Source organism: Jaculus jaculus, chromosome 1, assembly GCF_020740685.1.
Source record: "Jaculus jaculus isolate mJacJac1 chromosome 1, mJacJac1.mat.Y.cur, whole genome shotgun sequence".
NCBI lineage: Eukaryota > Metazoa > Chordata > Mammalia > Rodentia > Dipodidae > Jaculus > Jaculus jaculus.
Window position 1 is genome coordinate 88084865 of NC_059102.1, and position 27988 is coordinate 88112852.

At 40.3% G+C, this 27988-nt stretch overlaps 1 protein-coding gene across 5 annotated transcripts in view; it reads right to left on the minus strand.

The window, feature by feature from the left end:
• The window catches only part of Slc24a2 (solute carrier family 24 member 2), a 266732-nt gene extending 251284 nt beyond the window's left edge, over window positions 1–15448 (minus strand). For all 5 annotated transcript variants that reach the window (XM_045161586.1, XM_045161591.1, XM_045161606.1 and 2 more), the window contains exons 1-2: window positions 15329–15448; window positions 12302–13376 (exon numbers count right to left, since the gene is read on the minus strand). In XM_045161586.1, the coding sequence (XP_045017521.1) occupies window positions 12302–13231 (930 nt within the window). In that variant the 5' untranslated portion in view covers window positions 13232–13376; window positions 15329–15448. The remainder of the gene's footprint in view (window positions 1–12301; window positions 13377–15328) is intronic.
• Between the last annotated feature and the right edge of the window lie 12540 nt (window positions 15449–27988).

Consider the following 27988-nt stretch of genomic DNA (forward strand, 5'->3'; position numbering starts at 1 on the left):
ACAGCTCTGCAGGGCAGCCATGCTTAAGAAAAAAGAAAAATAAAATAAAAAGAAATTTTTAAACACATTTTTAAAACTCAAGTCACAATTCATTTGGGGTTCATGATACTATTTAAAAGGTTCAAAGAAATATTTTTAATGAATGGAAAATGTAGGAATTATAAAAGCTAATTATCTAACACTTAGATTTTATTTTTATATGTAAATATTTATGTATATATGTGATATATATTTGTGAAATATATATAATTTGTGACATAAAATGTATTTCTTAGGACTGGGATATAGAGTGATACTGGTCTCATATGTGCAAGGCTTTTTGGGTTCAATCCCTAGGACCACAAAAAAAAAAAATAGAAAACATTTCTTAGCATGGGTCATGGTGAAAAATATTTGAAAGTCACTGACTTAATAAGACCCAATATGAAGAGTGATTCTAATTTGGAGGTTTGATTTGTTTCTATTCACTATTCTCCAGAGAGAAAAGTACTATTTTTAAGAACCAGGAGGCAGATAAAATATCACCTAGTCTGGACCTGGATCTCCAGATTCTTAATCTGCAGACAATGCAGATAATATGTGGATAACATCGACTTTGGAGAGACGGTGAGCACCTGAGTGGCACTGCTGTCTGATGTGCTGACCCCTCGGTGCCCTTGACTCTGGGAGGCCAGCAGAGGCCAGCAGTTACCAGTAGCACAAGGAAGCATTTGCTGCTGTCAGGGAGGATGTTCACCACCTGAAGCCAAAAATGCTGAGGAGGTACGGTGTCCTGCAGTAAGCTTTAGATGACTTTCCTCCACGCACTTATTCCCCGTCTGTCTGGAAGTGCTATCTCTCACAGCATGCTTAAGATAAATTTGCTGCTTACACAAGTTGGGTAAATATTTGGGTGAAATATCTCATGTAAAGTAGGCAACAAAAACAGTTTGGGGGTATGGGTATGGTTGGCCTCAGGCCTTCTGTTAATGTAAATATATTAGATTACTAGATGGCTTAGGTGAAACACTTGGCAGATGATGTATTAAGGTTTCTGAGTACAGAGATGACAACCTAAAACATCCACATATCAGCTCATCTTAACATACTAGGTCCTTTTAAATATATTAGAGTTTAATAAATTAGTTCATGTAAGTTAAGGCTTCCTTGATCCATGAGGAGACAGAGATTACAAGGTTACAAGCCCCACTCCCATCCCCCAGGTCACAAGTCTCAACTTCAGAATAATTCACCTATTACAACAAACGCAAAACTTCCTGCCTTTATTTAGGTGTGGAACTGTGGGGAAGGATGACAGAGCTAAAATTAGTATCCGGAGCATATATGTGTAAGAGATCTGTGTGTGACTCATCACAGCGAACTTTAAAATTGACACCAAATACATAGGAAACTGGTAATCTATAAAAGAAAAAATCTGTCATAAACATATGTTTCAAAGCTTAACCTCCCAATTAATCACAGAAATGCAAATTGAAAATATTAAAAATGCTATGTTTCACCTTTGAGATTGGAAAACATTAAAAATTTTAATATTGAACACGATCAAATATGTAGTACTGTGATAAAAACTTTAAAAAGCTCAAACTATGGGCTGGAGAGATGGCTTAGCAGTTAAGGCCCTTGCCTGTGAAGCCTAAGAATTCATGTTCAAATCTTCAGGTCCCACATAGCCAAACACAGTGATGCAAGTTTGCAATGTCATGCATGTGCCACAAGGGGGCACACACATTTTGAGTTCATTTGCAGCAGGCTGAAGGTCTTGACGTGCCCATTCTCTCTCACCCTCTCTCTCAAAACTAAAAATAAAACAACTTTTAAAAAGTTCAGAGCCACATGTTGAGTCAGGATATGCAGAGACATTTACGATAAATGTCGTACCAATAACTAACTGTGGGCTAACTCCACAAGGCATGACCCATAAACCTCAACAAGGAGAGGCCAATGGGGAGGGGGTAGGTCATGGATGAGCCTAATAATGGTACCAAACTGCCTGTATTTGCCGAATAGAAAACTAATAAAAAAATGTTCAGGAAAAAAAAGTTCAAACTTTGATACAAAATTTCTGTCTCTGAAAGTGAGAAATGCTATGTTAGTTCATTACAGAATTCTTACAGTACTAGTAAATATTACAATATGAAAATATTACAGTATGCGAATCCTGGAAGAATATGGGCCAAAACTATGGTTGGATGGTATAATAAAGAGATTATAAGTTGGGCTGGAGGGATGGCTTAGCAGTTAAGGTATTTGCCTTCAAAGCCAAAGGACCCAGGTTCTATTCCCCAGGACCCACGTTAGCCAGATGCACAAGGGTGCACATGAGTCTGGAGTTCATTTGCAGTGGCTAAAAAAGCCTTGTCGCACCCATTCTCTCTCTCTCTCTCTCTCTCTCTCTCTCTCTCTCTCCCTCCCTCTTTCTCTGTCAAATAAATAAATAAATAACAATAAAATATTTTTAAAAAGAGATTATAAGTTATTTAAGAGTTTCTATTTTTAGTGCTTTGGTATTTTGCAACCTTGTAGAATAAATATGTTATTTTACTATCTAGTAAAATATTATTTAAAGGGCAAAACTAATAGTTACAGTACCCTCATATCATTTTCTATTAGAATTGCCTTTTGCAATTGATTTGACTCAAAATTGTTCATTTGGTAGGATTTTTGTTGATAAGGACTTTTTCTGTCATGACCAGACTGCATTAAATATCCCAAGAGTATGCCATTAAAATTTCATGCCATTGTCACTTGTTATATGCATGTCTTTTCAACAAATCCATAGTCTGAAACACATTTCTGACAATATTACAGACTAAACATTCAGAGAAGCCCTTCTCAATATATTGCTCCTGAAAATGTTAGAAATTATGCTTTCAATATAGTTTAAAATCCCCATTATGTTGAGAAGCTAGACACTTCTTAGAATCTAGAACTCTGGGAAAACACAGGTGCTAGAGATGAGATTCTAGAGACATAAACATGCAGCTTAATGGGAGAGACAGTTCAGAGATCTCTCTCCATCCTTAAGGGCTGTACCCTTAGTGGGTGAATAACATGGGGAGGTACTTGGTTATGAGTGGTACTGAAAGAGAATACTGGGGGAGAGGAGGAAAGGAAAAATTTTCTTAGGAATTTCTAATGGGCTAGAGATATTGTTCAGTGGTTAAAGCTGCTTGCTTCCAGAGCCTGCCAGTCAAGGTTTGATTCCTCAGCACCCATGTAAAGCCAGATGCAAAAAAAAAAAAAAAAAAAAAAAAAAATGGCACATGCAACTGAAGTTTATTTGCAGTGGTAAGAGACCTTGGTGTGCTCATATTCTTTCTCTCTCTTTCTTGATCTCAATCTCTCAAATATATATATATATATATATATATATATATATATATATATATATATATATATATATTTATATTTATATTTATATTTATATTTATTTCTAACCACTGGCTCATTGAGTGTAGGTTTACAGTCTGAATTCACACTACCTGTGCAGGTCAAGCATTTAGGCTAGGATGGTTCCAAGTTGGTAGTGCTATCATGCCCTGACAAAAAAGCATCTCTGAAGGAAGGTACTTAAAACTCCAGTGTCATGAATCCCTCTGGGAAAGTGCCAAGTAGCATGTTTGAACATAAACCACTAAGCTGTAAGATTAATCACAAAACATCAGGAAGCAACCCCATATAATCAAGACTCAAAAACAATTAATAATAATTAGACCCATAAGCATATTCACACTAAAGTAATCAATTATGATATAAAACAAATGTAATTAACACATTTAGAGGAGGAATGAAAGAGGGCATTAAAATTTCAATGAAGGAATAAGAAACAGCAAAACCAGGCAGATTTTCAAAAACGAGCCAAAGAACTTATAGAATAAAAACCAAAATTAAAATTAGAAATGCAACAGAAAAACTTCAGAGCAGCTTAGACAAAATAGAACGGAAATGAGAATGTGTAAGATAGATATAAAGAAACAAGGATTGGAGAGATGGTTCAGAAGTCAAGGTGCTTACTTGCAAAGCATGATGGCCTGAGTTCGATTCCCCAATATCCACATAGAGTCATATGCACAAAGTGGCTCATGTGCCTGCAGTTCATTTGGAGTTTATTTGTAGTGATGGAAGGCCCTGGAGTTCCCATACTCATTTTCACTGTGTTTTTGTTTTTCTCTCTGTCTCTATCTATCTTTCTCAAATAAATAAATAAAATATTTTTAAAAAGAAATGGCCAGTGTGAGGATCACAGGCAGATAAAGGTTACCAACTGAAAGGCATCAAAGATAGGCTGATTGATTGCTAGAAGGTGACTATGGTACCAAGAACGGGGCAGAGGCAAACTGGTGGAAGGCACTACTCCTCAAGTTCAGGGAACCTCATGCAGGGATCACAAATAAGGGGAATGTAAATGAGACAGTCAGAAACCATATTTTTACTTGTCATACCTGATATGCCTTAAGGAAAGTGTTGGACACTGAAAACATTAAAAGAAGTCAAGAAAATGCAGATCTCACCAAGGAGCATATGCAGAGACTAAAATATTTTTGAAGTGGTATTATAACATCATTTTCTATCTTTTAAGAATAAAGGTGAAATATGGTTCAAAGCAAATGAAATAGGAACATTTATTAGCAAAATTTTTGCATCTTTTTAAAGTATATTTTATTTTTATATTTGAGAAAGAGAGAGAGACAGAGAGAAAGAGAATGGGTGTGCCAGGACCTTCAGCCGCTGAAAACAAACTTCAGAGGTGAATACCTGTGGGTCCTTTAGCTTTGCAGACTAGCACCTTAACCTCTAAGCAATCCCTCTCTCTCTCTCTCTCTCTCTTGTATCTTATGTATCTATTTGAGAGAGAGAGAGAGAGAGAAAGAAAGAAAGAAAAATAGAGAAAGAATGGGCACAACAGGGCCTCTAGCCACTGCAAACTCCAGATGCATGTGCTGCCTTGTGCATCTGGCTTGCATGGGTCCTGGGGAGTTGAACCTGGGTCCCTTGGCTTTGCAGGCAAGTGGCTTATCCACTAAGCCACTTATACAGCCCCCTTTTTTTGAGTCAGGGTCTCACTTTGCAGCACAGGCTGGCCTAAAGCTTATGGTAATCTTCCTACCTCAGTCTCCAAGTGCTTATAAGCCACCATGCTTACATCTATTAGCAGATTTGTGATCAAGGAACTTATAAAAATGAACAACAGGAGTAGAGGGAAAAGCATCCCCAAAACTCTGACCAATAAAATGCAACCAAAATGCAATGAGGGAAGGAAGCTATGGTAAAAAATGTGGCTACATCTACAAATGTTGATGGTATCATGACTGTCATTTGAGGGTTAAGAAAATAAAGCTCAGGGCCTAGGGTTGTAGCTCAGTAGGACAGTGCCTGCCTAGTATGTACAAGGTCCTGAATTTGATTTCCCTCACTACAAAAATCAATCATCAATCAAGCTATCAATATTATAGTGTGACAAAACATCACAGTAAAATTTAAACCTCAGATTCATCTACAATAGAGAAGACTGTTACAGAGGATAAAACCAAATAGAAAAAAAATCCATCCCAAAAAAGCAAGAAAATATTATTAAAAAGCAGCAGCAAGGTCAGACGATGGAAAGTACGACAGCATGATAGAACAGGTCCAAACAACAATAATGCAAATAAACTATACTTCTAGCTTCAAAGAGAACAACCACCAAACTGAATTAAATGAAAAGTGGGAAATCAAAGAATGGAAAAAATTAAGCCTTCCAAATCCACACTGTGATTATATTCATGTCCCAATGAGCCAGGAAGGAGTTGAATGCAACAATTTCATTCTTTGTTAAAGTTAAAATGAATATGATATTGGTTTGGTTCCACCAAAAAGGTGAGGATGTTGGAGCAGGGAGAGGGCAGAAGAGGAATGAAAAAGAATTCAGCAAAAGCAGAGGAAAGGAACAGTGGTGGGTTTATAAAAATAAAATAATATTGCCACACCATATCCCTAGCTAAACAAGCATACAACATCATGAGCATCATATCAGTTAAAGATTTTCATGTTCAAATTTTCCTACTGCTTAGGGAGACAATTTTCATATCTATCAAGAAATGCAACCTTCACAGTGTGATGGAGCCCACTTATTGCCCCAGCACTTGGGAAACCAAGGCAGGAGGATTGAGAATTTGGGGCTAGCCTAAGACACGCAGTGAAACCATAAGGGAGGGAGAGATAAAGGGGGGGAAGGAGAAAGGATAGGAGAAAAATATCCTTATATTTATATAAGGATGATCATGATTTGTTTGAAGGCTATACATCAATTTTATTGATTTATTTACTGGATTTGGAAGTGGTTGAGTTTTCATTTTTTCTTTTTTTTAAGTTTATTTTGTTTTTATTTTTATTTGAGAGATACAGGCAGAGAGAGAAAGAGTCAGAGAGAGAGAAAGAAAGAGAGAATGGGTGTGCCAGGGCTTCCAGCCACTGCAACACGAACTCCAGATGCATGCGCCCCCTTGTGCATCTGGCTAACGTGGGTCCTGGGGAATCGAGCCTCAAACTGGGGTCCTTAGGCTTCACAGGCAAGCGCTTAACCGCTAAGCCATCTCTCCAGCCCGAAAGGGACAGATCCAGGGGATGGGCACACAAGGTGCCCTAGCACACATGAGCACCCCCTGGTGTCTCGGGCCTGTGTGCATCCCGGGGGTTCAAACCCAGGTCCTTTGGCTTCAGAGTCAAAGGCTCTAACCGCTAAGCCATTTCCCGGTTCTAAGTTTTCTAATATATCTTGAACCTTAAGCAAACTTAGGCTACACATGGGCCTTTAAAAATTATTCATGATTTAGTACAAAAATACGTAATGTAAAAGGAATATTTATGTTGTTTGAATTCTGATTTTCTAAAGAACATTAGTAACAATTTCGGCTACAAAAACTGTTTCCAGCTGCCAACAGGACACAGACTAAATGGAGTGAGGCACACCTTGATTACTAAAGAGTCCAGCTCTCCAACTCCCCAGCATGAAGCTGCTTTATTTAGATCATCCCTCTGTGTGAACCAGGTTGACTTGCTGTCAGCTTAAGGTGCCAAGTCTAAGAAGTTAAGTACCATGGACAGCTGCTTTCTGGGTCAAAGAGCACCTAGCCTGGTAACTTATCAACAGGTCCCCAACAGCAGGCCAAGCGCATGCCCTACATGTCCTGATCAACGGCTTTGCATCCTGCACTATACAGGTTTATTCCTCATCAACTGGAAATGGCTCCCAACCATTTATAATTTAAAGTTCCCTGAAAACTAGTCTGTGCTTAGTACTGATAGTTCTGTCCCCCTGCCAAATAGCTTTCTTATGTCAAGCAAAATTCTGCACAAAAATTTCAGGGACTATAAGGTATTTGGAGGTCTCATTGGAATTTGTGAAAATATATAAATGGCATATATTCACTGTGTTTGAACTAGGTCTTGTGAATATGTAATATGGCAAATATTACATGCCCCTAGAGGGTACAGCAGTCTCCTTAACTCAGTGATCCTCTGGAATAAATTCAACCTCCAAAGTCTCAAATTCAAATAATTTATCTTGATTTGCTTTTCACATGACAATAGAGCTATAAAAGAAGAGGACTAAAATATTTTGATTAAGCCACATTTGTCAAGGATTACGCTAGGTGTTTAACCTTTATGTATTCATTTAATAGTTCTTCATACCTACAAAATAGGGTTTATTATTTTAATTTTCCAAACTAGAAAATAGGTTCACTGAGTTTCAACAATTTTTCTGAGGCCACTGGTCAGGCTCATTGAGCAGATGGGCTGAAAACCCTTTCCTGTCTAGCTCAAACCCCTATGGTCTCTATGATGTCATGACACTACGTAACTTTCTAAAAGGGGTAACTATATCACTGAAAAAATAAAAACAATAAAAACATACATGAGGTAGCAATACTTTATGCAAAAAATGCCAGTTCACCTTTTTCCATGGTTTACCTCAAGCTGCCTCAAGACACAGGTCACCATTTATGGATCCAAAGTAAGAGTTTGCAATCTCTCTATGAAGCGAGTCATTTGAAAGCTATTTCACTGTGCAGAGCCCAACAGAGCTGATGACATGCAGCAAGAACCATGTGATGTGCTCTAGAAGAATACCTAAAGTGTTTCCTCCCCTATCTCAAACTCCCATGGCCCATCATCACAGAAATGAGGCAGTGAGACAGCTCTGCATGACAGCATGCTAACATATCACTGTCTAAACTCCTGTGCAGTGCCCCTCTGCTCTATGCAGATTTCAGTAAGGACCACGTTAGGCATAGTTTCTCTTTATCTAAGTGATGACATCAGAGTGCCAATTTCTGGAGGAAAGTGGGCTATGAGGCAGTAAGAAAGCTCAGCACACCAGAGGGCTAGTAGCCACACTTGTCCTGGCCTATTGGGGCATCTCTATTCAAGATGGGGGAGCAAATCTCCATATGGTTATGAAATCAGTACTAAGACAACATCTGTAATTGCCTAAAACACATTTCTAGCAATGATTCAAAAATGAAATTGGTGAAATGAAATTTCCTGATGGAAATCACACTTTGTTCTTCACTATTCCACCTGCAAATGGATGTCTGTGCTTTAGTTTTCTGTGGAAATGTCATGCAAGGCATGACTATGAAGTAAACAAATATTTGCTCCCATTAGTTATCAAATGCCAAAAGAATCATGATTAAAGGGTATTCATTAAAAATGCTTAGTGCTAAAGGAAAATAGCACAACAAGCTCATGGGAGGGGGACAGGCATAGAGTTACAGTTACAACAAGTCTTCTTTTCAAATAGGAATGTCTATCTGAAATTTCTGATTAAAATACATTAGTAATCATAACAAAAATTATGAATATGAATAATAACTATTAAGGAATGTCAACCTGCATAACTGACTTGGAAATTATCAGAAAAAAATGATAAGAAAATTACCTAAGTAAATAATTGAATGTTTTACAACCTGAAACCTGCACTTAACAAGGTATTTTTCGTATTCATGGTACCAGCTTCCTGTTCCACTCCCACTAACGTCATAATGCAAAGTCCTCCTGTCATCTCATATGCACCACTGATTCTAAGAAAGTTCCTTACTTGTAGATATTGACAACATAACCTTCATCCAAGTGGGTGTCTACGTTAAGGACGTTGCACTGTATCATAACTAAACCAAAAAGTATTGACTCACTCAAGAAGACTTCTTTGAAAACATATGTTTTTTTTATTTATATGTTTGAGAATTTAGTAGGTGTGGGCCCTCTTTGTAGCCCACTATTGGTAGGAACTTGGTATTAGAGGGAAGGTTCATTTTTGTATATGGTTCTGACTTGATTCCCAGCTCCAGCTATGGGTTCTGTTCCATTGAGCAGATCAGTTAGCCAAATCAAGAGCACTTGGTAACCTACCATGGATGTGTGAACTATTGCACTTGTGTGAGCATTGCATCGGGTTGATTGCTGCTGAGTAGCTTAGACCACGAATTGTTTAGACAGATGTTGGTCATTTTCCCCAGTCATTCATGTAACACCTTCTTGTACTAGACAAGCTATCTGTCTGGGGATTGACTATCTTCCAGTTTCCAGCCAGGTCACTCCATGTTACATCCCAATAGCATATGGTGTTTTTGGAAGTAGGGTCTTACCCTTAACATTTGGTGGGTCATCAAGTACTCTGACAGAATTCTGTCTTGTTTTGGGAAACCTTGTAGGCCTCTCTGATCAACAGCTCGTTGTGGATGTTACCTACATTCTGGTACTGGCAGTTACAGGTCAGTGCCAATTGAACTGGCAGTTACAGGTCAGTGCCAATGGAGAAAAAGGAAGAAAAATATACACAATGTAAAAAAGAAAGAGAGAAGAGAGCGAGAGGCAAGAGAAGATTGAATATAGTCTTTATCACACCTCTCTAGGCCCCTGTGAATCAGGTATTCTCTCTTAGAACCACATGAAGGTTTGACTCTTAATGTGTCTTTCAGGATGTAGGATTTTATGGTACCATTTCCATTTGGGTCCAGTTCCCCCCCAACCCTTACCCTCCCCTCCTGCCCCACCATCCCTACTGTCCAGTCCTCAAGAGGTTTATTAGGAATCAAGTCAGAACCATATCCAAAAACGAGCCTGCCCTCCAATATCAAGCTCCCACTGAGAAAGAGAGAGAAAGAGAGAAAAAAAGAAAGAGTCAGATAGAAAGAGAGTGGCCTCTAACCAATGCAAGCAACCTCCAGACACTTATGTTGCATTGTGAATTTGGCTTATGTTGGTATTGGGAAATGAAACCTGGTTTCTTAGGTGTCATAGGCAAGTACCTTAACCACTAAGCCATATCTCCAGTCCTCAAAAGACTTATTTTTGATGTGCTCAGGGTATTATAAGATACCAAATAATTTGCTTGCTTCTAATAATGTGTCTTTCCTTGTCAATTTTCTATTAATCTGATTGGAATAAACCATGGACTTTTAGGAAACCACTCAAATGGGCTTGACTAGAAGGTTTGGGTCATCATCCTTTTTATTCCTCAGGTGGAGCAAGGAGACCAGCTCCATTGAGGGTCTGTCTAATGCCATGTGGGACATGTCCTCAATAGTCACACTGGAATACATGATTGCTAGACATTTTGTTTAAACAATGCTTCAAACTACAGTTATCCATACACTGAGAGAAATGTTAAAAAATATATCTCTTTTGCATGTAACAAATATTCTATATTCTCTCTCCCTCTCTCTCTCTCCATATATATATAACTAGTTTTTTTCTTTATTTCTTTTTCATGGCTACTACAAAAATAATGGCCATCAAACTTTACTGTGAAGAAATTATGTAAATTTAACTAAATTAACATAAGGTTCTTCTCTTTATGGGCAAAATCTCTTACTCTCTCAAATATTTGCTTTTCATATGTATGACAATTTTCTCAGATATTAGCCTGGAAAGTTTACATTTGTACTTGGATTTTCTGTTTAAAATCACATTCCCCAGTGATATCCTATAGTTAAGATACCATGTAATTATGAAACTACATAAATTTTATTGATGTCACATCCCTTTTTTTTCTTTTCAATTTACATTTTTGCAGGTGAACTTTAAAAAATATTTTATGTTTATTTCTTTGAGAGAGAGAGAAAAAGAGAAAATGGCTTGCCAGGCCCTCCAGCCACTGCAAATGAAATCGAGATGCATGTACCAATTTGGATATCTGGCTCATGTGGGTCCTGGGGAATCGAATCTGGGTCCTTTGACTCTGCAGGCAAGCACCTTAACCACTAAGTCATTCCTCCAGCCAGTTTTTTTAAAGTTCTTTTTCAACCTGCTTCTCAAAATAAGTGATATCAGATAGTCACTATTGTCATTACTTTGAATTCTACTGTGAACATGCACGGTGCCATATTTGCTACAGTGTGGGTAATGGACCACTGCAATACAGAGGGAGGCATGGAGCTAGCAGGTACCCCTCTACATTGAATTCTGATCAGTTCTTGGGCAAGTGTTCTAAATAACCTTTGGGTTAAGAAAAAATCATCATGGGGTTGAGGTATAGCTCAGTGGGAAAGCACCTGCTTAGTAGTGCTCAAAACTCTGGGTTCTACTCCTCGCACCACAAGAAAGGACCAAATGTTTAAAAGACAGCACAAATAGCTCTAACCAGTTAAGTGGTCTAAACTATTGCTGAGCCCAGGATGCTTAGTGGAAGGTACAGTTTTGATTAAGCAAACTTTCTCCCTGGAACATCTTTAAAAAGATGGTTTCTGGTCACTCTCAAATATACATTGACAAAGCAAACCTTGTAACATACTAAAAACATATACAATTTCCCATGGAAATCAAAACGACCATAAAAATCATTAATCCCATTTTGCTGAAAATAAACACGTAAGTGCTGAGTCTGCTCTGGGGTGCTTATGTAACCTACATCTACATTTTGTTTTTACTCTAAAACAGTCCCTTGGGAACTTGGAAGACTTTGAGAAGGCTATTTCCCAAATTATTTTTCCTACTGCCATATTACTTGGCTGTCACAAAATTGCAGAATTCAATCTGCCACCCATGATAGCCCAAAAAATTATCACAGTGAAGAAAAAAATATTGTGCAGCTATCAAAAACACAATTCAGAACTATGGTTAAGAAAAGCATTAAGTATGCCAGGCATGGTGGTGCATGCCTTTACTCCCAGCACTTGGGAGGCAGAGGTAGGAGATCGTTGAGAAGTTGAGGCCACCCTGAGACTATATAGTGACTTCCAGGTCACCCTGGACTAGTATGAGATCCTACCTCAAAAAACAAACAAACAAAAGCATTAAATAAAAAACCAACACCACCAACCTTTGCTTGAGCTTCTGGTGTGGTCACTTTGACGACTTTATTGCGATTTAGCATTTGCTTCACCCATCTTTCTACTTGGACATTGAACTTCATGAAAACCACATATGCAAAATAAGCTGTCAAGAGGAGTAAGCTTTCCCACCACATGATAACGTTATCCAGAAAAAATATGATCAACATAATCAAGTCAACGATGTAGAAGGAGACATCCCGAAAGAGTGGCCACCATGTCAGGTTTAAGATTTCTCTAGAAAACAGAGCACACATGCCAATCACAAAGAGGATATTGAACACTGCTGAGCCTACGATGGTGCCTATGCCAACATTGCTGTGAGCAATGAATACCCCGATGAGAGATGTGAAAAGTTCTGGGGCTGACCCCCCTGCAGCCATAAAGGTGGCTCCAGCCACATCATCAGAGATGCCCAGCTTTTCGGTGATGACAGTCAACGAGGGAACAAAGAACTCATCACAGACAATGGCTAAGGCTATGAACATGTAGATCATTCCAAGGACATGGAGAATAATGGCACCTCTTCTTCGCTCCTCAAGGGAAAAGATGTCTTTTGGGTAGTCTCCTTGAGCATGCTCTGTACTGTTCTCAGAATTGTCTTCCTGAGTAACCGGTGGCTGTGGAGTATAATCTCGAATCTTGTCATTTAAATCTAAGAGAGTTCTTTGCCAGTGACCTTGTGCTACCCCAGGGCCACTTATAATGCTGGCCTCTCCTGGGTTGCTCGTGTCTGTCTCAGAGAAGGCACTGATTGAAAATTGGACAGTGCTCATGGCTACCAGGCCCATGACAAGGCCTACGATACGAATCAACTTCAGTTTTTTCCTGATGTTATAATGTCTCCTGCAGCCAGACGGTGATTCGTCAGAGCACCATTTCTCCACGAGCATGATGGTGGTGCTTTGGTGCAGATCCATCCTGGGCCTTTGGGTGGCTGTGGTGGTCTTATTCTTCAGACACAGCCAGAGGGTTCTGTCATAATTTTTACTTTGTGGTGATCAGTGGTTGTGGAGAACTCCCACAATTGAGGATCCTTATGCTTCACACAACTTCATCATTTATCTTAAATAAAAAATAAAAACAAAGATAAATAAACCATAAACTCTTACATTGTTAGTCCTGTCCAGCACTGTGTGATTATGGGTCAGTTATTTAGCTCTTCTCCTCCCTTAGCTTCCCTATTTTAAAAATGGAGAAAGGGTTAGGAATTTGGCTCAATGGAAGACTGCTTACCTAGCATGCATAAGGCCTTGGGTTTGATCCCTAGCACCACACATACACAAAATGGTAACCTTGCTTTTATTGGTGTGTGTGTGTGTGTGTGTGTGTGTGTGTGTGTGTGTGTCTGGGGATAAAACTCTTGGCCTTGTAACTATCAGGCAATACCTCTACCACTAAGATGCATTCCTAGTTCAACAAATAGCTTTAAGATGAGCTAAAAGATATGTGGCACTCAGAAGAGGATATGTTATCCAGCAGGTATTTAGAATCATATATGTATAAACACAAACATTTGGGTAAATGTGGTGTCAGGTGCAGACCATGGAGATGTGTGCCAGCACAAACATTCTCTAGATGGAAGTCCATTTGACCCTCGGAGATCATGTGACATCTTCCCTTGCTAGAGTGATGCTGCTTCTTTCTGAACTTAGTTCCTGACATCTCACAGTTACTAGTGTTTTTCTTCTAGTCCACTTACATAATTCTCTATTGCAGGTGCATTTTCTGACTGAATCTATCATGTGGAAAGGGTTGTATTTGGGAGAAGCTAGAGCTCTTTCCCTGCACACATAATGATCTCACATTCTTATTTTTCACGAGGTGTCTACTGTATCAGATGCAGAAAGGCAGCTCTTCAAAAATTAAAGTTTACCAAAAAAAAAAAAAAAAAAAACCCACCAAAAATGTTCTGGTGACATGAACACGCTTTCTTAAACCATCTAGAATAGTGTCTTCATCGAAAGCTTTAAAAAGCCCTCTAGTCATATTCTAAATAGCATCCAAATCCCAATGCAGTGAAATGACAAAGAGGCTATTTTGAGAGGCCAGATATATTTTATAAACAACATGCGAATTGCAGCAATACCTCTGTCCACAAAATCTGCCCTGGTAGCTACAGCAACGATTCTTTAGTAGGTTAGAAATGCAAAGCAGAGTTTTCATTCCCTGTTCCATGTCAGAGATGGGTAAGGTAGGTACCCGGACACCGGACACCACAGCTCAGGCAATGCCCCCCTTCTAAAATAGCCTTGAAGAAAAAAAAACCAAAAACACTGTTTTTCCATACCAATGACTTCAGTTTAGAAGCATTCATGAGATCATCTCAGGTGTACACCAGTCAGTCCTGGCTGAATTGCCCTTACTCCTCAGATAAGCCAAACCCAGCAGATCCAGGCTGGCTGCAGATGTCTACACTTACTAGCTGCGATTAAAGTGACGCACAGCGCTTCAGAGATTGTCACAACACCCGGCCAGGCTGCGCTCAGAGACAGACTCAACTCAGTGGGGGGTTGGGGGCGGGCGAGCTCCTGCAAACCCTACTCTTTGCTCCCTTGGATGGGCCCTCCACAGGCGTAGTGAGCCCCCAGCTGCGCCCCGACTTCCCCTTGTATGATCCCAAACTTTCCCGGGCGGGTTAATAATAACAAAACGAGCTGGGAGCCGAGCGGCGTGTGGGGTGACTGTGGGTCTGCTTGTCCTCCAGGGTGGAAAGGGGAGCGTTCCTCTGCGCATCCCCGGTTAAGTCAGGCTTTGCCCAGCGCCCCAACTCCGAGCCGGGAGCCCGGCTAGGAAAGTGTGTGTGTGTGCCCGGGTTGTGGGGGGCGGTAGGAATCGGCGGCCAAGAGCAGAAAGAGTTGGCTAAGTCGGAGCCGGGCCTGGGGACCCCACATCCACCACGGAGCCACCTGTGAGCCCGCGGTGCCGCGGTGGGGTGCGCGCGACCCGGATCCGGGGAGCCGCACCTCCTTGGCCGCCGCGGCCCGGGCCGGCAGGACGCAGCCTCCCGCACTTACCGGGATCGGACCGGAGAACCCGCTCGCTGGCACGCACGCACTCCCGGGGGAACCCCGCTGCTAGGCTAGGCAGGTTCCGCTGCCTCGGCCGGCCAGGCTCCCACTCCCCGCGCGGTCGCTCGCTCGCTGGGAAGCCGGGGCTCGGGCTCGCGCTGGCCGCCGCTCCCGCCTGCCGGGCTGGGCTCGCGAGGACACTGCGCGCGGAGCCGGGCTGCCTGCCGAGCGCCGCTGCCCGCCAGCCCTCCCTCCTTGCCTTCTTCCCTCCCTCCCTCCGCGTCGCGGCCGCAGCGCGCTCTGCGCTCCGCGCCCTGAGCCTCGCTCCAAGGCTCCCTCCCTCCAGCGCGCCGGCCACGCCCGCCGCCGTCTACTAGATTTCTCCGCAGTGGGGACCCGGGTCAGGATTGGCAGGCAAGCAAGGGCAGAGAGGAGACATCGTACAGGTCGGTGACGCACCATGATTCCCAATGCCTCAAAGTGCTGGCAACTTTGGGGTCACCGACGCTGGCACTTCCTCTCCAATTAACTATAAAAAGTGATAGCAATGGTCATTAATGGACCGTGACTGGGGAGGCTCTCTTCAGAAAGGTACAGGTCTTAGGTCGGGATCCCTAAGTCCAAAGAATCTCCTGGAGCCTGGTGTCTGCCAGCCTGAGAGACCCCAGGGTTAATCTTTCATTATTTGCATGGTGAAACTGAGACCCAAGGCATAGGGTCATTTTGAGTCATTGATAGAGTCAGATTTTTTCCTCTGGACTCCCTACCCAGTGCGCCTTCCTGAGATGCTGGCAACGCCAGATCCTTTTGACCAGGAGAGATTGAGTCAGGCTTGTTGGTGGACGAGAGACAAGAATCTGGAGCCAAAGGGTAGGACATATTCATCTGTACATTGCCATCGTACCTCGTGCCCCACATCCATATCTATTCTCCAGCCCATTGGACCTCCAGGCAGACCTTGAGAGAGAGCCTGTCTCCTCCTACCAAGGCCAGTTATTAGAGATCATTGCTTTACTAATGAGCTCAAAGTTCTATTTTGAAAATCATGGGCTGAGCTTTTATCTTTCTTTTTTCTTTATCTCTACTTGTTATTTGGGAAATTTCATGTAGACGCAAATGTAAGCAAAGACTACAATGAATGTCTATGGGGGCCATCACCTCCTTGCAAAGTCATTGACTCATGACTGTTTTATACCTCCTTGTGTTCCTTGAAGCAACTCTTGGCACGGGGTTTTAACAATAAACACTGAAAGCAATGGGACTATCAGCCAATACTAGGGTTGTTTCAAAAAAAAAAAAAAAAAACCAACTCAGAAACTGATTCAAGTCGCTATTCATTGCTCATGGATCGATTTGAACATCACAGAAAAATCATTGCAATTGTTTCAAGCCCACCAAACATTGTAAGTTTATAATGTTTACACACACACACACACACAAAACCACTCAACAGACTAATAACTGTTAACTCTTGATGGGGAACTAATTTATGGTTTTGAAAGCCATTTTATAAAGAAGAAAATGATTGTGCAATCGTCCTGTGTCTTTTATACAAATGGGATTTTTGGGCTGGCATTTGACTTCCTTTTTCTCTGTCTTGACTTTGCTCTCATGACTGAGCAATCCTCATCTTTCCAGAGACACCAGATGTCCCTGGGAACAGAGAGGAAGGGGGTAGCTCGCACAAGATTCTGCTTAAAAGAAAAAGATGGTAACATATATTTTTGCAAAATTATTCCTGTAATCAGATCATATTGTCTCCCACCAGGATCTCTATCAGTGTTGTTCAGCAAACTTCCCCTACATCCCAGAGGACCCTGTCTCCATTTGGTGGCAAGGAGAATGAGAGTCAGATGAAGGCCTCCTGAGTCGGCATGCTATAGGGGCTGGGGTTCACAGTTGGCTGCTGATAGCAGACGCTCAGCCTCAATGACTTTACTAAAAGTTCCTTTTTCTCAAGTAAAGTCTGGAAGTATGTTTTCTAGTATTTATATGATAGCTTTTTAATATCCTACTAACGACATTCAGACTCTTCACATGTTTTCTTCATGTATAGATTTTCTCCTCAGGGCTACAAAACAATTGCCTTTTGGGGGCATAACATCTGTGTTTCAGACAGTAAAATGAGAAAGAAAGAACAAATGAATGGTGAAAAACACAAGATCTTGCTAGGTTTTGCCTTTTTATTAAAAAGGCACACTGTTCATACCTCACCACCATTGGGCTGGTCACAGCTTGGTTCAAGATCACAGTGGTTTTAACGCATGGGGGGCTGTTTGTCACCATTCAAGCTTTGTGAATTTTGCCGTGGTATCCTTATATTGGACCCCAAGCTTGATAGTGCCACTTGTCAGAGAAAAGATGCCCAGCAAACCTCCAAACATGGCTGCTCAGCTCTTATTGGCCAAGCCAATCACATGGCCATATGTTCAAGGGAGCATGCTCAGGTCTCATTGAGCCACTATCACATGGTCAAGGGGGTAAAGAAGCAGTTGCATGGTGTGTTTGGAAGAATGGGAAGATGTTATGTCCAGCACCAGGAATATCAAAAAGACAATAGGGAAAAGAGGGACTAATGTCACTAACTGTGAATATTTCACTGGAAAAGCTTTCATTTATCTTGTTTCATTTTCCACTGATTTTTAGCAATGATTATTACTACTCTCATGTTACAGATGAAGAAACTAAGGCTCTGTAGTTTATCTGTAGTAGCTTGTGGAACAGCCAACGGTCCACACTGTCTCTACAGCCTGAGTTCTTATTTATTCTTCCTGAGTGGAACTAAGACTTATTCCCTATCTCATTCAACAAGGCCCATTTTTCTTTTTTACAACAAACTACTTTATTTATTTGAAAGAGAAAGGGAGGGATAGAGAGAGAGAATGGGTGCCCTAGGGCCTCTAGCCACTGTAAAAGAACTCCAAACACATATGCCACCTTATGCATCTGGCTTAGGTGGGTACTAGGAAACTGAACCTGGATCCTTGGACTTCACAGGTAAACACCTTAATCTCTAAGCCATATCTCCTGAGGCCCATTTTTCTATAGAGGTGTTATACTTAGGAGGTTCTCATAGATTTTTTCTTTCTGTCACTGGTTGGTCCGCAATCTGGGACAGCTGTCTGCTTCCTAAGAGGACCCATGTTTATTTAAAAACAACAGGTGCAAAAAATAAAATTTAAAAAAAGCCTCCACAGGTGCAAACACCAAAACAGAATCCTAGCATTCTACAAACATGCTCTCCTCAAGGGAGGCGACCACTGTTGATTGGACAAACAGATACAGATACGCTGTACCTCTCAAGTTGCCCTTTAAATGCTTGTCTATGCGCTTAGTGCTGCTCTCACCCTTGCACAGAAGCTTCTTTCTGTCAGTGGTGGTCACTCCTAAGGAGACTAAAAATTGTCAGAGGGTGAGAATAAGTGATTGCCGAGTGGTCAATGCTAAGTGGGACATCTCTATCCATCCTCCAAAGCTCAGAGACCTTTGCAGAAGAGGGGGATGAAAGAATGTAAGAGCCAGAGGATGGGGAGGAGTGCCATGGAATGCTGTCTTCAGACATGAAATGGCTTTTGCATTCCTGATCTCACAACAGCTGTTGTTACCTTCAGAAGAGCTGAAGAATATTAGACCCATCAACATGGTGGCATGGATGATAGAGGAGGGCAGAAGAAACAAAACAAAACAAAACAAAACAAAACATCAAAATAGAAGAGAAGGTTGAATTGGAAGGGGGATGTTGGAGAGGGGACTAAAGAAGGTAATGGGAGTGGACTATGAACAAAATAGCTTATGGATGTGTATGAAAATTATCAATAGAAAGTTTAGAAAAGAGATAGATGATTTCCTCAACCTTCTAACCCAAGCTTTGTTTGCCTTTGCATTTTTTTTTTCTCCAGTGGCCTTTCTATTTCAGTCCCACGAAAATCATAAAAGCAGGAAACATTATCTATAGGCCTGAAGGATGCAAACCCACGCTTCTCCACTTTTCATCACAGGGTTTGCAACAGCATTCACCATACACCCCAGACTGCTTTCTTCCTTTCATCTGTGTAGGAGACAGGAAGTGATGAATGCGCAGTATCTTGACATTAGGAACAGGAATTTTTTTCTGGGGTTAAATGCTTAGAAAGCAGAATTTCACCTTATCTTTGCAAGCCCAGGTTAGTTCCATTACTCCTGGGCCCCAACATGGCGCTCTGGACTGTGCCAAGGGCTCAGAGGAGGACAGAGTGAAGTCTATCGATTTCAGCAAGGGACTTGGAATCTCAAACCTTGGCCGTCTTCCTGATTCCAGTAGGGACTTTTTGAGTGCCCTCCAGTGTGCCCCTGTGCCTCTCAGAGCCACATCAGCAGGGAGATAAGGATAAGTGACACTGGTAAACAGAGACAAGCTGAAGGTCACATGAAGTAGGAACAGACCACTTAAACTCCTTGAGAGCTCAAATTGTGCTTGTACAATCTTCTTTCATATGCCGCATTCTTTCTCCACAGAACTCAGGATTTGAACGTTGAGTGGAGGATCACAACAGGCGAGCAAGAGTGTGCTGCTAGTGTTCAGTTCTTGCAATAAAATAGTTGTTTTGTACAATTTATAAAATGGAAAAGAATGCTTCCAATCATTTTCTCAGTGTGAGATGATCAAGTTACTTCATTGAAGCTCCTCTTCCAAATTGTACGTGTGCGTGTGGTTGGGGGGTTCTGTGTCCTCACACTCTGAGGGCCCACCTCTACCCCACCACAGGTTCAGTTAAGGAAGCTGGTTGTTTTGTATTTCCTTGGTAATACCAATAACAGTTTCTCATCCACCTCACACTCTTTTAGCTTATTTCTGTTTAATGGGGACCAAGATGGGAAGACGAGTGACATTTCATGAACCCTTAAGTACTCCAAATGTGACCACTAGGCTTGTACTGAAAAGCTGTCATTCTGTTCCTTCAGGACTCTGGCTTCCTGAATCCACTTTCGTAGTCACGGTGTCTTCTTGTATTGGAGTACAGCCCAGTGTCTTCCCTAGAGGAATGGGAGGAAGATTACCAAGTCCCCGAGGGTCTCCCATGTCTTCTTCTTCCATTCTCTAGTCAAAGTATGGCTATGTGTAAATTTCTGTTTCAGGTGTTTTTTATTTTTTATTTTTTTCTAATGGAGAGCTAGGTAACTCAGGCTGGTTTTGAACTTTTGATCTTCATGCCCCTGCCTCCTGAGTTCTAGACTTTTAGGACAGAGCCACCATGCCCAGAGTTAGCACACTCCATACTTCTGAAGGTATTTCTTTCAGAGAAAACAGGTGTCAGCTAGGTCCCTGGTGCTTTTGGATGAGGTCTTTTATTATTATTATTTTTTATCTTTGAGATAATTTTTAAATCGTTTTATTTATAGTGTTTTACAATTTTGAGAAACTGTGTGTGTCTTGGAGTGAGCCATTTATTGTTCATTACTTTCTGTCCTGGAAACAAACACAGATATATCTTGTTCTTTTCATATATTTAAAAACTAATTTTCTTCTAGCCATTTATTTTTTTTCCTTTCTGGAACATCCATTGTTCTTTTCTTTTCTTTTTTTAAAACTTTTTTGTTTATTTTAATTTATTTATTTGAGAGTGACAGACAGAGGGAGAAAGAGGCAGATAGAGAGAGAGAGAGAATGGGCACGCCAGGGCCTCCAGGCACTGCAAAGGAACTCTAGATGTGTGCGCCCCCTTGTGCATCTGGCTAACGTAGGTCTTGGGGAATCGAGCCTTGAACTGGGGTCCTTAGGCTTCATAAGCAAGTGCTTAATGGCTAAGCCATCTCTCCAGCCCACTGCTGTTCTTTTCTAATATTATCTTTCCTTGCCTGATCTTCTGTTGGAGAACTCCTTCCCCTCATTTTTTTGTCTCTTGAGAGACAGTCTCAACTTTATCATTTAAGCTTTCTAGTGATAAAAAGTTTAGGTTACCATATTTTTTTTTTTTTTGCTGTTTTTTTACTTGAATCTTTAAATGTACATGTTTATAGAATCTGGTGTAATAATTCAATAACTGCAGACAAAGTGTAATCAAATCAAAGGAATTAGCTTTATTTTTTAGAGGCTCTATATTATCCTTTGTGCATTTCTCTTTGAGTTTCAAATTTCCTTCCATAAGGCTTGCAGCTTCTCTTATGTCTCTGAGATAGTGTAAGCTCCATGAAGCCACAGACTTCATTTGCTGGGTTCATTACTTTGCATGTTCAAAATCAAAACATGGAGTGATTAGTATATTAGGTGTTCAATGAACATTTTTGAATGAATGAGAACATTTAGTATGGCTTATCACATGGTTTCTTCTGCTTCCTGAAGTTTGTTTCCTATAAGTTCTTTTTTATTATTTGGTTATTTTGTAGTACTGCCTTTCTAAAATAAGTGGTAGTTTTGGTATCTTTTTTTTAAATTTTATTTATTTATTTATTTATTTATTTATTTATTTATTTGAGAGCGACAGACACAGAGAGAAAGACAGAGGGAGAGAGAGAATGGGCGCACCAGGGCTTCCAGCCTCTGCAAACGAACTCCAGACGCGTGCACCCCCTTGTGCATCTGGCTAACGTGGGACCTGGGGAACCGAGCCTCGAACCAGGGTCCTTAGGCTTCACAGGCAAGCGCTTAACCGCTAAGCCATCTCTCCAGCCCAAGTTTTGGTATCTTTTAATACTTAGAATGCAGCACCAGAAGTGCTAATGGCAACCTTGCTTGGGTGAGATTTTTCTTAGCAGACTTCAGGTGGAGGAAGACTCAGCCATTTTACTGCCAGAAGTGTGATATCCTTTCTGCTATCATGTGTCTTAGACTGGTCAGCATCTCCTAGCTTCTTCCAGAGTATGCACAGTTGGCTCCTAACATTATGGGAGTTGGCACAAGAGAAGATTGCTCATGTTACATTATTCAACTTGAACATGTTCAGGTAGCTTACCCTTGACTTTAGCCTTGCCTGGTATCCCAAAATGGCTCATGAGGGATCTGTTAACACTCAATTTCTAGTCTCCTGGCAGGGTGAACAGGAAGTCAGTCACTCATTTGATACTTCTAATTAAACTTCTTATTTTCAGTCACATTCTGAGATATTAGTTCCTCTTGCAAGTACTAAAAACCTTGTCTTAAAGCAACATAGATTTATCATCAGAGAGTTCCATAGGTCAGGAGTCCAGAAAAGGTCTAATTTCTTTCCTTGAGGAAGAATTTTGTTGATATAGCAAGTAATTAAATTCTTATTATTTATTCATTTATTTATTTTTGCAGTGCTAGTATAGATTGAACCTATGGCCCCACATATACTAGGCAAATATTCTACTAATGAGCTGTACCTCTAGCCCAGTTTCTTAATTTTTTAATCTAATCTTATATTAAATTTTAGTTTATCCATTTCAATTATAGTTGTTGCAGTTATCTTTTGGGGGCCAGAACAAACACCAGACCAGAGGAAGCTTATGGGAGGAAAAGGTTTATTTTAGACTTACAGAGTCTGGGGGAAGCTTCATGATGACAGAAGCTGGTTTGCTCCACCATGGTTACACAGCAGAGGGAGAAATTGGCTCAAGCTGACTCTATACGTCTAGAGAGCTGGACTCAGGATCTGCCCCAGTGAAACACTTCTTCCAGTAGGGCTCTGCCTGCTAAGTAGGAAGCTTAATCAATACCACCTAAGGCTCTGGGGGACATACATTTATATTCCAACCACCACAATAGTTATTTGACATGTTTTATTTTGAATCTGTCATCTTATTTGAAATTATCTGATTTTTTTTTTTTTTGAGGTAGGGTCCTGCTGTATCCCAGGCTGACCTGGAATTCACTATGTACACTATGTAGTCTCAGGCTTGCCTTGAACTCACAGTGATCCTCTTATCTCTGCCTCCTGAGTGCTAGCATTAATGGCATACAACACTGTTCCAAACACACAGAGACATACTCTGAGAGAGACAGAGGGAGAATGGATGTTCCAGGGTGTCAGGGTGTTTCAAATGGACTTCAGATGCACAGATACATGTGCCACCTTGTGCACCTGGTTTTACATAGGTACTGGTGAATCAAACTCTTGTCTTAAAATATGCAGGCAAATGCCTTAACTGCTGAGTCATCTTTCCAACCCAAATTATCTGGTTTTTATTTTATTTTATTTTATTTTATTTTATTTCTTTTTTGGCTTTTGAGGTATGGTCTCACTATACTCCAGGCTGACCTGGAATTCACTATGCAAGTCTCAGGGTGGCCTCAAACTCATGGTGATCCTCCTACCTCTGCCTCCCAAGTGCTGGGATTAAAGGTGTTTGCAGTGGCTGGAGGCCCTGGCATGCCTATTCATTCTCTCTCTATCTCTCCCTCCCTCCTTGCTTCTTTCTCTGTCAAAAATAAAATAAAATAAAACAAAACCAAAAAGAAGGCTATCACTTGATTTAGTCCCTCTAACTTGTATTAGAACTCTTAGTGGAAACAAACCTGCTATCTTTATAATTTATCCATTTAACATTGCTCTGTTATTAGCATCAGAATGCATACCAAAGGAGGAAAAAGCATATTTACTCTTTCACTTACTATTTTTTGAAATTTTGGTAGATTTCATCTCTCTGCTTCTAATATGGATTTCATTTCCATTTCTGTTGGTTTTATTATATTTGATTTTTTTCTTAGTTGTTTTTTTCCTCATGCTTTTAACTACTATTACCATTGCTCCAATATACTATTTTGTATTCATACTTTTGGCTTTATTCCTTTTACACAATTAGAAAAAGACTTTGTAGGACTTGGGAGATGGCTCAGCAAGTAACAGAGCTTGCCACATAAGCATGAGGGCCTTAGAGGACCTGATTTTTTCCAAGTTATATTTCCCAGCACCCACATAAATAGCTGGGAATGGTCAAGGGTGCCTGTAACCTTAGTCCTGTGGAAAATGGGGACCAGAGAATCAATGGAGCTTGCTGGTCAGGCAACCGGACTGAAAACTACAACTCTGAGTTCAGTGAGAGACTTCTCAAGGAAACACATGGAGCAATTAGAGGACAGCAATTGATATTTCCTCTGGCCTCTGAATGTGTGCTCATGGGGTATGTACATGTGTGTACACAAGGGCATACACCACACATACCATACCAATACTAGATCCCCTATTTATTTCTCTGATAGTATCTGCCCAATATCTTATTCTGTTTTGCATATTATTCATCTGTCTTTTGCATGGGACATTTCTTGTCCCCTACCCCACATCTATTGTTACATATCAACTTGGTGGAACCCATATAGTATCCTTTAGTTATTATTCATCTTTTACTGGAAAAAAATATCTACTAGCTAGAATGTGGTTCAGGAAAATTGTAGAAAGGGTTAGGAGATGTCCTCTGGGATACCTGAAAGCACAGAATCAGCTTAAAGAAGTGTGTTGTACAAACCTGGCCAACTCTTCCTGAACCAGGTCTCTGCTTCACTTCCCATCCATGGTGGTGGGAACCCATCCAGGTGAGTTCTTAGTTTGGTCCCTCTTTACTTCTCATTATGAATGCTAATATAGCTCACAGATGTGTTTTGTTTAGTAACTTGGTGTTTATTTTGGTGTTGCCCATGCTGTTTAGCAATACAAAGCTGCATCTTTAATATCTCCCACCATGTCTCCTTTATTACATTAGCAAATTGTTTTGTGTGCTGCATGAGTTTCCTCTGGCTTCTGTACCAGATTACCACAAACGTAGTGGCTTAAAGTAACAGAAATTTATTCTCTCACAGCTTTGGAGGAGAGACATCAAAAATCAAGGTATTGACATGGTCAAGGCTCCAGGGTAGGGTTTTAAATAGTGTTTTCCTAGCTTCTGGCACATCTAGCAATCCTTGGCATTCATGGATGCTTTCCACTCCTGGCTCCTTCTACTCAGGTTTTTCTTGCATATGCCTCTCTGCGTCGTTGTCTCCTCTTACAAAGAAATCAGTCACTGGATTTAGAATCTACTCTAAATATGGAGTGAGCCTTACCTAGTTTCATTTGCAAGTATATGTGTATATATGTGTAGAGAGAGAGAGAGAATGAGTGCCCCAAGGCCTCTAGCCACTGCAAATGAACTACAGACATATGTACCACCCTGTGCATCTGGCTTATGTGGGTCCTAGGGCATTGAACCTAGGTTCTTAGCCTTTGCAGGCAAGTGCCTTAACCGCTAAGCCATCTCACCAGCCTGAAACTATTTTTTAAGAGAGAATCATATATTGAGGTTACAGAGGTTATGAATTCAGGAGGAAGGGACATCATTGAACTCACTGGGTGGGAACTTTGTGGGAGGACTGAAGAAAAGTGAGGTGGCTTACATGCTGATCATTTCAGCTCTGCTCATGCAATGCGTGAGACTAAGGTTCAAGGTGCATCCTCTCCTCCAGGATTACCCCATTTCTCTAGTTACTGTTATGAGCAAGACATTTGATTTCTCCTGCCTTATGGTCCATTTTGAGGGAGCATCAATGAACACTATTACTTATTTTTTTTTGCATTCTTCCTTATTTTGTTCAAATCTCTCAATATTTTTTGAGATAATTATTATTTTACCTTTTAGGCAGAAGAATGTTTCATGTTACTTCTCTATAGAATTATTGTCACCATATGACTTGCATATATTGTTGATTTGAAGGCATTTTAAAGAAGCAACTGAAGAAAATTACCTTTGCTGAATGATTACTTTTATAAATAGCTCCATAATATTGCATCTTATCTGCTGCTTATGGATGACACTGATTGGCAATGATGTGTGAACAGAAAAGGAAAGTAGTAGAAAGTTTATTAAATATACTGTGGAAGAGTGGGTGAGTTACCAGAAAAGTGATCCCATTGTGTAGCTAAGAGAGGAGATTATCTATTATGGCAGTTTTTTTTTTGGGGGGGGAGGGGTATTTAGTTTCATCTTGTGGGCCATTTGTGCAGGATCCATGTCCATGGGACAGGATGACATTTTGCTATCTTGTTAACTAGTAAATTTTATAGCACCAGTTATCTCTCCTGAGGCTGGCTATTTGTAGTGAGGTGCCTGCATTATCACATATCACTGGGTATATAACCCCACCAGTGAGGGTTCAATTGACAGTATTTCTAGTCTTTTTTTTTTTCCATTAAATTATATGTGGAATAACAATTCATTAACAATTCCTTTATTAGCCAGTTATGATTTTTCAATCACCAATATTACTTTCATGGACATCATTATACATATGCCGGTGTGGGAAGGTAACTTTCTTGTCTACTCTTGGGTATGTTTCTTGCTATGGACACTATATGCGAATTTATGCTTGTGTGCATCTGTGTGTGTGTGTGGTGTGTGTGTGTGTGTGTCTTTCATAAGTGGGTAGAGAGAATGGCCCTTCATTGCCAATGTACTTCTACAGATTGACACACTTCTCTCAATAACCAGCAGTGAGTCTACTTACTGTCAATCCCAGATGAAGCCAATGGACTTGTAGCTTTGTCTTGGCTAAAGCCATTAGCTAAAGTATTGAGGAAATGTCAGATTTTTCCTTAAGTACTTCCTATCTTGTCAGTAGTCCATAAACCAAGGACATATCACATCACAATGAAAATATTTCTTTATTGATGACAATTCTCATTCTGCAAGGTGAGAGTCGTGGAAAGTTAAGGCTGATAGTTCATGGCTATATTTTGTTCAAATGTTCAATACTTCCAAACCATTACATCATAACAGTTAAAACAACACTAAAATTAGTTTAGTTTATAATATAAATAGTCTTTTAAGTTCACCAGTTCAAGAGAAATGTTGTAGGATATCTTAACAACCCTTGATAAATGAGCCACCTGAGATGCAATATCTAAGAAATAGTTGTGGGTCTGTAGCCAGTTGTCTCCTGTCCAGTAAACTATGTAAATATGTGATGAATTCTTTACAAACTCAGTCTTTGGGAAGAATCATCAGTTATCTTTATCTTTGAATTATAGTTGCTGTTTCATCTAAGTTTGGGTTTTATTGGTTATAAAATTGCAAATTACAAAGCTGATCCTTGCATATGAGTACATTTTAGTATTACAGAATATACAGATTTATAATGAACTATAGAATATTGATACCCAGGATGAAAGATCACAATGTATGGAGGTGTTTCTCAACATGTGTTACATATAGTCAACAGGAAACATCTTGACCAAATTTAAAACTATGAAAATTAAATTATTAAAAATAACCATACTAATATTCTATTAGATTAGTAATCATGTTTTTCTTTTCTTTTTTTTTAGAAGTATAAATTTCCAAACACTTTATTCATAGTTTCACTAATTGAATACAAAATGGAACTATGTTCAGAATTAATATTCTGTGTGAGATCTTTATTTTATTTATTACTTTTTTTGCCAAACCAATATTTAATTCTTGTTTCCACCATGTGAGGGTTTCAGGTTTGCTCCATAGAGCTTTGGCAAAGCTCCACACACTTCCTTATTTTAGAAGACATGATGAAGGCCTATGCTATTCAACAGTAGATTACAGCAACAAAAGGAACATAGCCATTTTGTACATGTTAACTAAAGCTTTTGATCAGAGGAGCTGAGTGCCTATTAAATGTCCTTTGGCTTACATGAGAGAATGTGCTTTATCATGAAGTGGGAGAAAGGAGGCAGGATCAAAGTAGGGAAGGAATAAATAAACTGTAAGAAGATTATAAGACATAGACCA